General features: G+C 39.8%; 3 protein-coding genes across 7 annotated transcripts in view; 2 read left to right on the top strand and 1 right to left on the bottom strand.

Moving 5' to 3' along the window:
* LOC127645778 (basement membrane-specific heparan sulfate proteoglycan core protein-like) overlaps window positions 1-15,059 on the top strand; it is a 458,523-nt gene that overhangs the window by 284,735 nt on the left and 158,729 nt on the right. The gene's annotated exons all lie outside the window — the stretch shown is intronic.
* Window positions 1-15,059, top strand: part of LOC127643210 (macrophage mannose receptor 1-like) — a 247,488-nt gene that overhangs the window by 159,539 nt on the left and 72,890 nt on the right. The gene's annotated exons all lie outside the window — the stretch shown is intronic.
* LOC127643349 (uncharacterized) lies at window positions 6,106-11,716 on the bottom strand. Its single transcript, XM_052126029.1, has 5 exons — window positions 11,553-11,716; window positions 8,025-9,031; window positions 7,733-7,888; window positions 7,371-7,469; window positions 6,106-7,200 (listed from the first exon to the last, which is right to left on the bottom strand). The coding sequence occupies exons 2-5, from the start codon at window positions 8,556-8,558 to the stop codon at window positions 7,117-7,119; spliced, it is 873 nt and encodes a 290-aa protein (XP_051981989.1). The 5' UTR covers window positions 8,559-9,031; window positions 11,553-11,716; the 3' UTR covers window positions 6,106-7,116.

Genomic DNA, 15,059 nt, shown 5'->3' on the forward strand with positions numbered 1-15,059 from the left:
AATATCAGTCTGCTGATCATTATTACAAAAATAAAGAGTACTGACTGAACCATGAAAATTTATTTTACTTTTATATATGAAATATATGAATATTAATATATATGAACTAATATTTTAATTTGAAAGTCAGCTGTCTTTTAAGATGTTGTTTTCTTAGTCCATAAGAGGGCCATTCAGCACTGTTATATAATGACAAAGAACTTTACTGTTCGTATTCTCAAATATTAAAAGTAAAATGAGGAGGGGAAACACTTCAATAGACCTTTCACTTGGTGTTACACTTGCACTGATTCCTACTCCAGACTCAAGCTTCATAATAACAGTGAAATACCACACTGTGTTTTATTCAGGACAGTTGTATGTAGAGTAGCAATATTCACAGACTGCAGAGGTATCCGGCTGAACTCAGTGGTGAAGCGGCTCAGACTATGATCAGGGGCTGTTCAATCAGACAGAACAAAACAGACTGGAAATGAATGCGAGAATCTCGAGACACACATTTCCAAGTTGAACATCTTTCCTGACAAAGCATTTAAACAACTCATAATCTGAGAAACACGTATAAGAGAGCAAGGCACAATGGCCAAAGACCTCCACCAACTGTAAGGGGCTTTCGCAACCATCCATTTGTTTTTCCATGTAAACGCGCACTAGATTTGTTTTTGTTTATTCAGCGTCTCTTGCAGGAGTGAGTGTTTTTTAGATGATTTGTCTAATTAAAATAACTTTAAAAGCATATTGAGACACCTGCTTTCTGATAAACTGTGTTTGTTGCCCTGAGCCTTTTTTAATACAACAATATGATTGATCTGAAGTCATTGTATTACAGTGAAGATAATTGAAATCCGATGCGTTTCTGATTTGTTTATATGTATCTCTCAGCTGCATGAAGATATGAATTTGATTTCTCACATCACTAGCTTTAAAGGTACTAAATGTAAGATTGACAACTAGCATTTGAAATGGGTACTGCAGTCCAGATTCAAAAAAATTGAAGAGTTGTCTGCTCCACCCCAGACTCGAAGCTCATGCGGGTTGCCAGAATGTTGACATGTAAATTAACCAACTCCGCATCCGTTTGAAAGGATTTCTGGGCTTTAAGCTGTCTCCATCTTCCAAAGGCATCTCCAATATTTATCCTTGTCTTACTACGCCTCTGGTCATGGTGGTTTTTAGACGGATGGTGAGACTTTTTAAGTCGGGTGGAATCTGTTATCTCTGATCCAGTTCGTTTTCTGAATTCCATGAGTTTCCAGTGGGCAGTGGGCGGGATCACACAGGCCAAAACATAAACAGAAATTTCCGGGCCGTAATGAAAACTTCAAAGTAGAATATACTGGCTGTAGCTTTATTATCGGAGAAGCCAGTATTTCAACTAGCATGTTTCCTTATTTTTTTTAGAGTAGGTTAAAAATTGGGTACTTTTTACTTTCACTTTCACACTTAATTTCTAATGTTTTTTTTTTTACTTCTTTACAATGTGTGGCGTTACTGTCGTTACATTACTGGGTTTAATTTGAATTCATGTGTAATTTATTGAGAGATTATTGGATGGGACTTTTACGAGAGCGGAAGTACACAGCTGCGCGCGATGAGACGCTTCCGCTTGAGTGATGAGACTCTCACTCAAACCATTAGTGCAGCAGCTTCAAACTCTTCAAAGTGAAACACTTTCTTCGCTCCACACTGTGAAAAAAATTATAGATTCGTCATGCAATGCCTTCATTTAACACCAAGACAAGCGGATATTTCAAGATTAAAGTCACAGCTCCAACTTCAGGCAGTATGCTGAGGTAAATGTTAACGCAGGCTTTGCTGTGTAATAAAATGGCCATTTTCAGTATGATTCTGTAACTGGGCCCTTATGACATCAGTTTTTAAGTGTACATTTTTAAATTAGTGCAGCAATATATAAGTGTGATTTGTCCCTGATGTCATAAACAGTATTTATGCATTTACTCCGCGCCCTCGCAGGGGTCCTGGAAAATACTGGAAAATATCGCAGCTATTTCAGGCGGATTAACTGTATAAATCCTTATAAACATCCTAGTTAATCGCTGCCATTCGCGTGATCGACAACTGGAGCGCGAACAGACAGCATTTCTGCGCGTGCACAGCGAGGTGCGCGCGGCGTGCGCGTGTGAGATGTGCGGGCACGCGGCGATAGTATGGTGAAGAGAGTGGCTGTGTCTGCTATAGTTAACTCATTCACTATTCCCTATATAGTGAATGGCAGTTAGTGCACTATATCTCAGCAGTAAGTGAACTAAATGAGTGAATTCGGACGTGAGTGTTAGAGCTCTGGGGCTGGTGCAGAAACGACACAATTTTAAAATACTTGGGCCTTATATGCTATTCTTATTAAATAATATATTAATACAACAAATCTTCATTTTGTTTCACTGTAATACTTTCTAGAAATGTTTCCAAACCTCTCTTCTCATTAACAATTTCATCCAGATCTGACAATTTATGACCCAAAAATGACAATTCTCATTATTTACTCACTCTCATGCAACCCCAGATGTGTGTGACTTTCTTTCTTCTGCTGAACTTAAATGAAGATTTTTAGAAGAATTTCTCATCTCTGTAGGTACAATGCAAGTGAATGGGTGGCAACATTTTAAAGCTAAATAAACAAACATAAGTCAGGATAAAAGTAATCCACAAGACTCCAGTGGTTTAATCCATGTCTTCAGAAGTGATGTGATATGTGTGGACAAGTTTACCTTCACATTCTTCTCTGCATATCACCCCCTGCTGTCTAGCAAAAAATGACAAATATTGATCTGTTTCTCACCCACACCTATCATATCACTTCTGAAGACATGGATTAAACCACTGGACTTTTATGGATTACTTTTTACTTTCTTTATGTGCTTTTTGGAGCATCACAATTTTGGCCTACAGAGCTAAAATATTCTTAAAATCTGAATTAGTGTTCTGCAGAAGAAAGGAAGTCATACAGAAGTCATACGGATGGTGGTGCGACGAGAGTGAGATGGCCAGGCCAGCTGTCCGTCATGTGTGTGTTTGTGTCTTTTGTTTAAGTTTATCATTAAAATATTACTTATATTGCCAAGCCGGTAGTGCTTCCCTTTGTTATCCCTTATTTTTGATTCCAACGGTGACCGTCGATTGTGATTGTGTGTTGGAGAAATTAACGACAGACCTTGAACCTGCTTCGCTGTCTCCTGACTCCTCCATTGCCCCGAACAAAAGACACAAACACACTAAAAGTGCAGTTACTGCATAACGGTAAATGCCCACCCATTTCAAGCACTACACATGCTGTATGTATCTAAGGACTTTTAGATACAGACATCACCTATCAATCATCTCGAGAACGTGCATGTGCATTAGCTATACAAGTTGGGAAATTGTGTTTTTTTGCATAATATGAGGTAAAGAATTGACAATTCCAGTATTGTCAGTTTTTCTTGCTGAATATGTTCTTTGATCGTAATCTTGACCAACTGTTTTTGAGATTTTTGTCTTTCTAGGAGCTGCATAACTGGAAATAGCCTCCATAGAGCGTTCCAAAGATGGTCAACAGTGGACTGAAAGACTTTGACAATGTATACATATGAACAGTCTGAGTTATAATAGAAACAGTAAGAGTAGTATGGTAGTAAGGCATTTAGTACACGGTCTATATATTCTGTATGGGGTAACACATTATCAGAATGCACAGGGAGCATTTTGTTAGACACAGATTGGACACATGCTAAAAATGGCTCGGTAGATCGGTGCCCATGAAGCAATGGCAATGACGTTTTTCCAATGTTGGAATGCCTACAACTCCACACACATTAAAGATATCTTAACATAAATCAATACCAATATACAGCCCCAAGACGCACCTTATAGACCTTTTTCACACTAGCGGGAATGACGAGGCTGTGAGGGATAGACTTGCCGCCTCTTCAATGGCATTAACAGTAACAAGCTGTATAAAGCTCCCGATTTTCCACAACTCATGTTGTGTGGAGTACTTTGCATACTGAATGTTCTTGGACAGACCTTTTATCAATGTTTTGACCACGGAACGATCCAAAAACACTTTAAACTGCAGTCCTGCCCATTGAAGAGACTGTAAGTCCTTCACAGCCTCGTTTTCATTCCATCAAAGATATCGTTAGTGTGAATAAGGTGCATCCTGGGATTTGACAAGATATTCTGAGGTAAAGTTGCAGAGATTTATCATTACAAATCTTCTAAAACATAGGAGTCACTATACTTTTGTGCTGGGCAATGTTCATGTGCATTATTTTGTGTTGGACTGTTTTTATCTCCATGGCAAAATACCCATTTGCGTTCTTATCCCCACTGTACACATAATGTTCGATAAAATTTGTGCTTTTTTTTTTGTGTGCGTATATTTTCTTAATTGTCACTCCGTGTTTATGTTGCTATGGCTCTTTGAGACGCTCATACCAAGTTTGACAAAGAGGTGGCGATATTTACCCCCTTTTTTGTTTTATCTTGGACTTACACTGACACCTAACAGCTTGGATGCAGCATCATTTAAAATCAATGCAGAATAAAGCATCTTTTATTAGGTTATTGATATGACTGGTGTCACAGTCACCGTTCTGTTCATAAGGACTGTTATTTTGATATGCTTAATGTCTTCTGTTATTAGTTTTCCCCTAACTACATCTCTGATGCCCTCATTACAGCTATCTGTTTCCCATCTTCCTCACCTGTTCGATTCTATCATCAACCACCAGTTTGTATATAAACCCTCTAGTTTGTATCAATCTTTGTAATTTATTATCTTACGTACAGTAGCATGTTTACTAGTTTTCTTCACTAAAAGCTTGCATGTAGTTCCATAGTCTCTCATCTCTGCTACAAATCGTGACCTACAAATCCCCAAATAGATCTAGCGGCTGTTAAGATTCTCCTCCCACACAAGGGGACCGTCGAGTGGAGGATCTTGTCTGAGTTTCTCGAACTGGCTAATTTAGTTTATCACTATGATGACCGTGCTCTGGTGATTTTCTTCATAGCCTAAATAGTGTACTAAAGATACGGATGCCTCCGGCAGATCCTCACTGGACACTGTGTGAATTCGTGGATGAGGCTCTGGAACTTGTGTGGCTCACCTGGTTCCATCCAGCACAATGGCCCTTCCTCCTCCACTGGTCCCGTCTCGCACAATGGTTCCATCTAGCATTATGGCCCTTCCTCCTCTGCTGGTTCCATCCAGCACGCTGGCCCTTTATCCTCCTCTGGCTCCACCCAGGACATTAGCTTCTCCTCCTCCTCCTGATCAACTGGTTCCCCCGAAGTCACTAGCTCGACCATCACCCCCTGTGACATCTCATACAAGGGGAACTTTCAACCCTCCGACTCCGCCTAGGCCTTCCGAGCCCTGGATTCCACCTTTGCCCTCCAAACCCTCGACATCTCCTCGGCTCTACGTCCCCTCGGCTCCAACGTGGTCCTCCAGCCTATCGCCTCATGACACTGTCCCTGCCCTATGGCTGCCTCCCAGGCCTCCTGACCCTGTCCCTGCCCCATGGCCACCTCCTAGGCCCCCTGACCCAGCCCCTGCCCTGTGGTTGCCCCCATGGCCTTTTGATGGACTGCCTATTCCTCCTTGGCCTCAATATCAACCCCTGGACCCTTCCTCATCATCTGCCCCACACTGTTAAAACTGTTACTTGGATCTAACTCAATAAAATTAAGACAACATTTTCCAACTACTTTTTTCAAGTTTAGTGAACTAACTGATATTTTGAGTAAGGATAACTTAATAATATGCATTTAAATGTATGTGAAAAGATTAAGTACCATTTTCAGAAAAAGCCAATAAATTGAGTACAATCAATGTAAAAAAATATTAGCATATTATACACATTAGACTTAATTAAAATAGGTAACATTTAAATTAATAAATACTAGTTAATATCCTCTGATTTATTAATTTTGACCAATTTGCCCTTTCTTTGTTTTGGAAGTGTAAACGGCTTCAAATAATGAATTGCTATTATGTCAATTTCCAACATTTATTAAATCATTGCCAGATCCACAACAGTAGCAATGAGCTGGACACAGTAAAAACAATCAATAACATGTGTAAAGCATGCCCTCAGCAAATAAAGTGCAGGCTAGTGTGGAACACCTTCAAAGTACAGTTTTTCACTGTATGTTATAACATTTTAAAATGAAGTCAGGCACTTTTTTAACAATACACAAGCCATATTCAAAATGAGCTGGACAGTGTTAACAATCAATAACATCTGTAAAGCTTGACCTCAGATTATAAAGTGCAGGTTAAAAGAACACCTTCACAGTATAGTTTTTTTACTGTGTGTACATAATATTAAAACATTTTAATATCAAGTTAACAGGCACTTTTGTAACAATTCACATGCCTTTTTCAAACGGTAGCAATGAGCCTGACAGTACAATCAAGAACATCTGTTTTCATGCATTAAACAAAGCATGACCTCAGCTTGTAAATTTCAGGTTTGTAAAACACCTTTACAGTACAGTGTGTACATAATATTGAAAAATTTTAACACTAACATTACAGGTCAAAAACATGAGCATCTGACCTCAACTTAGCATAATACCTTCACAGTGTGTGTGAATATTTTGAAACATCTTTAGTCAAACTCACTGATCTCACCTACTGACCAGTTTTTAAAGTGCAGCTTCACAGCAGGTCTATTTTTTGTGTGTATAAAATAAAACGTTTTTTTCACACCAGAAATTATGACCTGCAGCATAGCATAAAACATGACAAGGACAAACCATAACAACATCCTGAAAGATTCAACGTTATGTCCGATGTATAACCATGTTGAACAGACAAAGAAAAACAGAAAACAGACAAAGAAAACAGCTGTTCACTAGAGTTATGTCTGAGTGCCTAGGCAAGGAGCTTGTTTTTCAGGGCTTGGGCCCTGAAAAACAACTTCGGGCTTGGTTTTGGACGCAGCGTGTCAAGTCCCACAAAAAGTCTTTGAAACACCTCAAATGTTTTGGAAAGCTTGGATGGATACTCAAGATTAAGTGCATATGTCAACCCAAGCAGGAAGCAGCATGCTTTGGCCAGATTTCCAAGAATGGTAAGGACTGGTATTCCCTCAATGATGATTCCTACTGCATCTGGCTCACAACAGACATATATATGCTCATATTCTTCATTTTCAGGTCCTCGTGAACAGTGGTCTCTGCAGCTCCCTTTGAGATAAAAGATCAAGTATTTAAGACAAACATTCTCATTTGTTGATGAAAAACAAATACTCCACAACTACCTGCCAAATGCTGGTTCAGTCAGTTCACATTAACAGTCAGCACAATTTAAACCTGTTCACCAGACTGAGCCAAACCTGCTTTGAGACAATACTTACACAGTAATCAAAGATGAGCTCCTGTCCACTCTCTCCCATATACTCAAAGAGGCATCTCAGAGTGACATCTCTCTTCTTCACTGCAGTGGCACTTGGGTCCTAGTTAATAGAACAATAATGAATAAATTATTTTGTTGGTAAATTCACTCCAACCCTGTAATGTCATCATTACTGTAGGTCTGTTTTAGTTTTTCTTTTTTATTCATTAAAATATATTAATAGTAATAACACTTGAGACTATTTAGAAGAAAAAAAAACTGTCCAATTAACTAAAAACACCCAGATAAGCAAGATAACCTAAAAACAAACTACTCAATTGATTAATATTGTACATTTTAACTTTGTAACCACTTTTGCCCCACCTGTATCAGTTCCATCAACAAGTTATTGATGCGTTGACCAGTTGCTCCTCCCTTGGCACTAAAGAGCTCTAGGAGCTTTGGGGTGTGCTTGTCTAGCTGTGACATAAACGTTGCTTCCAGGGGAACCGCAGTACATCTTCGGAATTCCTCGCTTACCTGTAAGACAGCAAATGTTTGACTGTTATTTAAAGGGGTTTAAAGATTAGTCTACTATCTCATGTCCAAATCACAATTTCCAAAAAGTTCTCAGAAGTGAGTAGTGTCAGCAAAAACTGAATGATAAGTCACTTACCTGGAATGGTCCGAAGAGGGCAGGCCATCTTTCCTTAAATTCTGCCACACCAGGAGACTTGGCAACCACATCCTGTCTTCTCCAGCTGTATGTCCTGGCCATCATATCATTTGTGCTCCTGGCAGAGTCCTTTGACTGATGGGCAGCAATTAGGTCAAGTCTTAGATTCTCAAGGGTGTCATCTGTTTCACCATGTGGGTGTGAGGGCAAGTAATTCACCTCTGCCCTCTTTGGTTTCTTGACATTTTTAGCAGCTTTTCGCTCTTCATTTGACTTGTTTCTCAGTGAGTTTATCATGAGTTCAGGGCTTCCAAGTGCTTTCCGTTTTGCCCGGTAGTTTCCACACTTATACTTTAGGCTTTGCTGCCACCCATAAATTCCATTAAAAGATCCAGGCTCCTTTAAGCAGGGATGCTTTGCAACTAGTGCCTCTGCCACTGCACATCTCTGGGCATCATTGGGGTAAGCAGTGTTGGAAAACATGGCCTCTGCCTGGCTCTCCAAGATGTCTGATTTGACACTTGGTGATGTCATTGGGGTGCCATCTCTTAAATAAATCTCGTATCCTTGCCTTAAGGCCAGTTCAGTGTTGTGTGAGAAGGTTGGAATGGGAAACACAGCAGGCCATGGGCTCTACCTTTCAGAGGGGGAGGGACTCAGAATGACGGTATCCACTGAGTTCTCACTGAGACTCGTACTCTCACATAAAGAGCTGACATCAGAGGCATCAGGGGTGCTTTCCTGGGGAACAACTGTCAGCGTCAAATTCAGCGGTGCATACATAACTTTAAGTGTGCATTTATCTTTCAGCTCATTGGTAGATGTTAGGGTAAAGAAGTCATCAAATTCTTCATCTTTGTATTGAAGACTTATATCTGTGGGGATGGAAAAATTTTCTTTGACAGCTGCAACCAACTCGTCCACAGTTGAGGGTATGCCACTGCTGAGAGTGAGTTTCTTGATTTCATGATCGATGAGGACCCGGAATCTCACAGTTTGCTCCATGTCTAGGAAGACAAAAGACAGGGAGGTATGTTAATCAACACTGGAGATAGAGGTACAATAAGACTCAACACTGGAGACAGATATGGCGCTTCAATGTCACCATTTGCTTTCCTGCAACAATATAGGCAGACAGAGGACATACATCAGTAAGGTGTTGTTGCTCAACTAGAGTTATGTGGTCGGTCTTCTCCAGATAATATCCACAATAGTGTTCATCAAACCAGGATATCTGTGTTCTCACAATAAAATACACTCTTTCCCCGATAAGTGCAATTTGAAGAATCACTTTAAAATCAGGAAGACCTGCAGTAGAACCATAGGCCACAATCATGCTTTTTGAGTACCTTGTTCCCTGATAGGTGACTGTGTCAGCCAGCTGAACTTGAGACTGAGAAGGAGATATATGCCTGATTGACTTCTGATCATTTACATGTAGGACATCCACTGGAACTGATGTTACTCTTACAACACTAAGAGCAGGCAAAACTGTTGTGGAATGCAGGTTGTGGCTTATCATAAGCTGGTGCTTTGTAGCCAGGGACAAGAGAATGTTCTTGAAGTTGCCAGTATGCCTTACAATCCGTTTAAACTGGCTGTGCTTTGCTTCGAACCGCATCGTCCAGAAAGCTATCACTGGTCCAAAAGCTTTTATCAATCCAGGATAGTGCTCTAAAAAATGGTGCTTCGGGATTAAATCTTCATTAGGGAACACTTCCTGGAATCTGTGCCGGCGTTCAGAAATTTTTGAGTCAAGATATGCAATGCTTTCCTCATTATGGACTGGACCCACAACAAGCTCAATAATGTATTTTAAAGACATCAACAGAAGCCAGGCTGGATCATTCAAAGGTATTTTGTGTCCAATAATGAATGGCAACAGTCGTATGAGGGACCAATTTCCATGCGCGTTTCCTCAATCTTTTTTCTTGAGGAGAAGGTAGCAGGGACTGGCTGAGGAGAGTTCGTTTTGTCAGACCACTTATATGGAAACTGTGAAATAGCACTGTTAAGTTCATTAAATGTGAAATATTTCTTAGAAATGAAAAAACTGAAGCAGAGACCCAGTTCCAAGGGAACAATCCCTTCAAAAATGTCATGTAATATGTCAGGTGGATAGCCAGTGACACAGTGGAAGTAGCTCAGATTTTCAGTCAGTGGGCAAGCCTTTTTAACACCAAAACAATGTGTCAAGACAGGGTTTTCTTTGACAGTCAATAAATGAGCTGCATGTGCTTCTTGGGTGCGAGCAGGAAATGCACCCGACCTCACCTCCTTTATCTGATATTCTGATCGTTGTCCAAGACAAAATCTGCAAATGAATGGTCCACAAAAATTTTCCACTAATCCACAAATTGAGTGCGCCCCAAGATTGTCTGCAGCAACGCAAAACACACTTCCTTTCACATTTTGTCCAACCGAGGAAATGTAGATGCCATCACGCTCCAAGATAGCAATGTCTTTTAACAAAGGGGCAAGCACTTCCTCATAGCCAAATCTTTTGATGTCCACTGCTTTACATAAAAGGGCCAAGTACAAAGAGCTCAGAGTTGACCGAGATGAGTGTGGGATGTTGCCAAACACCCAGTATACAGCTGTAATCTTATGCTTCTTTCTTGAAGTTCCCAGTGGATTGCAAATTTCGAAGTCATCAATGTACAGTACAAGCGTAATTCTTAGTTCTTCAGAATAAAAAGAATTATCTTTATATATTGTACCGTCTTGATACGATTCATATTTAGTAGATGACTTGTCCTTTTCTTTACTCAGAACTTTTCTCTAAGATCTTCTTTATCCAAAATGTGAATCAAAGATTTAAGAATTGGGATATACTGGAAACTTCTCTTCTCATTTGGTTCAAGAATATACTCAACAGGCTCAACAACTTCGAATTTTTCTTTATAATACTTCTGTCTCTTGAACGATGAGGATAGAGGACCAGCACTACTGAGTGCTGCACTTAGGGGATTGGAATTGCACAATTCTTCCACCAAAGATGTAACAATTGTGTCATCAATGGTTTGGTTATTTTTCATAAAATGTGAAACAATTATACTTTTAACTGAAGATATGCATGCAGAATTTGCTATGAAGTGAAGATCATCAACCAATTCATCAATGCACCAAACTGAAACATTATGAACACTCTAATTTCAACAAGAGGGATGCTATATACTCTACAACTACATTGCTTCTATCTTCCTCTGCATAGTTTGCATTACTGCTACTGCCTTCATGATTAGCATCATTGTGGACCTCATCCTCTTCAGCGGATTCAAAATCAAGTGCTTCCTCTGGTAACCCACAGATAATCCCTGGTTTGAATTCTTGTTATGTATGTGGAGTATGCTTCCTGTGTTTGTGTGTTGCAAACGTCCCATACACATTTGTTTGGTGATCACATCCTATGAAAACACACTTAACAGTCTCATTATTCTTGAGATGATGACCTATGTGTTCAAAAAAAACCTTTTCATTGTGAAATTCAGGGTTTTGACACAAAGGGCAGGTAAATTAAAGACTTACTTGTGGTGAGTTAAAGAATTTAGCTTCTGGGTGGTATCTTGAGAGGTGAGAGCGGAAGGAACTCCAGGATTTAAATGATCATGGGCAATCTATATGAATACAAGGCAAGGCATGGCTGTGTCCAAAGGTCCCATGATGCAGTCTATAATGCTTTAAAATGTCGCTCTTTCCTGGTACCACAGTGCTGCACAATTTACAGGGCCATTCCATCTGTAAATAGGGAGAAAAAAAAAAGTTAGTTACCTCTACACCTTTCGAATACAAGCCTGATGAAAGCCCTTTAAAAAATACACTTAAAATACAAGTTAAGATTATCCTGCTGAACAAGACAAATTATTAACTTGAGTTCATCGCATAACTTTTTTTAGAAAATAATCTGAAACATCATATAAAAACCCCAGTGACTTTTTGTGATGATATCATCATACAGCACCTACAGGCAGTTAACTAATTACAATATTTGGAGGAGGGATGTTAATACAAATATACTATTCAAAAAAATCTTCTCACTTAAACAAATGGTTTTAAAATGCATCAACAAAATTCATATAAATATATCAAGACACAGGGGTTAAACATCTGCACCCAATAATTACAGAGCAATAAAAATATGAAATTTGGGTTACGAGTTATGCATAGAGTACAATGTTGTGAAAGAGGAACTATGCTTTAACATAATTAAACAACTTTGGACTAATTGTGTTGGTTAGATAAATGACTTGTAACTTCTTACGACCGATGTGGCCTCTCTTACCGAAATATTAGTGGAACAACTGGAATGACTGCAAAGTGTGTAGGTCCGAGATGTGTGAATGTGCCACAGTGCGACCGACAAATACAAAGCTTCATGTTAGGACAAACATGTGTGAAGCACGCTGGATGAGGAGAAGTGCCTGCACCTGGAGCACCACCGTTGAGGTGTAGGTGTATGTCGGGCTATGTGCTGATCCACACAAGCTAACAGTGCCCACACTGGTGGCAAATGTCTGCTCCATCAATGTGGTTTGGGTTAGATTGTGACAAAGTAACTGCTGCTCTGGCACATACATTTCCAACCGACGATAATCACTCAGCTAGCTGTGGTTTCATGTGTGTCTGTGAGTCCACTGTCAAACTATGTCTAAAGGCCATTGCACACTGAGTCCGAAATTCGTATCCGAAATTTTCGCACGTTAAAAAACAAATTCGACCTCACGTTATGTCAATCACGCTTGCACACTGAATTATACACACATTAATTATACAACGCACACACACACGTAGATTTATACAGTAACGTTATGTGGCTCAAGTTAACAAACTGTTTGAGATGGAGCACATTCGAAGTTGGCGGGCGTAAAAGTTTGCAGGAAACAGAGCGATGCCTTCGCAGATTGCGCAACACAAACACGTTAATTAAGCTAAAATCTAACTTTTAACAATACAAAGATTTACTTACATGAGGTACGGGAAGTATAAATGATCCGTCTCCGTGGAAAACCCAGTTCGACTTCGAATAAACTTCTGGAACAGACGAGAGTGAAGGATTTGCCCGGGCTTGTTCTTCCGTTGCTGCAGGTGGGCGGGTCGTGTCTTTTTACGTCTGACACGTCCAATATAAACTTTTAAAATAAGTTTTGTAGAATCAATTTATGGTGAAGTCCAATGAAATTAATTTTATTATAGAAAATATTAAGTTATGAAAATATTCACACTTTTTACTTTTTGATAACTCAAAAATCAAAGAAAGAAAAATAAATAAATTTATTGGAATAAATATAGTTTTTAAAATTAAGTCATATGGACAATAGCACTGAACGACTTTTTACAGTGCATCCTGTCCTCCTCTTCCCTCTTTGGGCACCAGGAGTCACCCTTTGGGGGGGGAGGAGTTCTGTCACAGTTAGTCACCGTTCTGTTCATAAGGATTGCAGAGAACATCCCAAACGAGTGAACGGATATGTGGAAACTGTGGTTCATAATTATGGTGATCCAACATTTGCCTTGCATTTCAGGATGAGAAGAATACAATAACACACACACACACACACACACACACACACAAAAACACTTTTTGATAGACCAAACCTTTTCCATTTAACGCATCACTGAATTTGATGGCAAGATACCAAAAAGGAACTAAAGGCAGTCACACTGCCAACGTGCAGTGGGAGAGAGAGAGAAAAAAAAAATGGACTCACCAGTTCTCCGATATGCAATAGCATGGTCCTCGGCCACTCCTCTACACTCTAGCAGACGACAACCTCCGTCCCCCGGCGGATGGCCACGGTTGCTACGTTGGGGTGGATGGTAGTGACGAGTACTCTACTACGGCGCATCCCAACTCCTTCCTGAGTTTCGGCACCAGTATAATACAGTTGAATGGAAAGGAGGAGGCGAGAATGGCATATGCAAAGTTGCTGTGTGGCAGTGGCGGTGTGTGTACCTTCATTGAAACCAGTGGTTTCAAATTTTAGAATGCACCATGTCATCTGCCAGACGCATCTGGTGTGCAACCTCCTTAAAGGGGACAAAGTCCACTTTTTTTGTACATAATTATGTGGACTCAGTGTGTGTAGACTACCAGAAAATATGGTTAAAGACCATCCCCTCATTTCTTTCCTTTCCCCATCAATAAAAAAAAAGTGTCTCCGAACAAGCCGTTCAGGTTTGCAGCCCCTTATGACATCAAAACGGGAAAGGTACATCCCACAGCTAGCGAAGAGATCTGCCCGAGTAGCTTAGATCTGCCCTCATTAAAACCTGAGGGAGCATCGCAAAGCCACCATATTTATCTCCTCGCAAGAGCCTGTTGTGCTAACTTGGACTGCTTCATCAACGATGGTCAACACAAGGCTGGATTTGCTTCAAAGCTAAGGATCAAGGATGTATCGATGCCAACTCTAAAGTGACCCAACTTCAGATTTGCAAGTCGTAAGTTTCGCACTTTATACTTTTTTAATGTTTGCAAATTGAATTCTGAATTTGCTTGTTTTCACTTTGTGCGAAATAATTGTTGTGAAAACGTTGTGCTTTGTGTAATGTAGCAACTAGTTGCTAACTACCTTATTCCATAACAATGAAGCTGTAGCTCTGTTTCAGTTCCGTTATAAACTGACTGGCCTCATCCACAGTCATACAATGATGATTTTCCATGTAATAAAACCGGTCATTATTTAAAAAATGATTATGAAACGATAGTACTATTTTCAACAACTATAGCTGTTTTTCATAATTCATAACTCGACCTTTGTTATGCACAATACAGTAAGATGATTGAAGTAGTGTGTTCTCTGTGTTATTTATAATTTTTTGACTGTTTAAGTTCTCCTGCATTGTTGTCGCTGGCGTATCCATGGCAGCCAGCAGGAAAGACACAGCCCAATTCCTGAAAGGGGTGTGGGGTGCTGCAGCTCCTTTGCATTTAAAGCTACAGTCCTTTTGGAACAGGTCTACAAACAGGGGTAAAAAGGCATGGCAGAATAAATGATCTGTGAGGTATTTTGAGCTAAAACTTGACAGAAACAT

The sequence above is a fragment of the Xyrauchen texanus genome, chromosome 1, assembly GCF_025860055.1.
Source record: "Xyrauchen texanus isolate HMW12.3.18 chromosome 1, RBS_HiC_50CHRs, whole genome shotgun sequence".
In the NCBI taxonomy this organism is placed as follows: Eukaryota; Metazoa; Chordata; class Actinopteri; order Cypriniformes; family Catostomidae; genus Xyrauchen; species Xyrauchen texanus.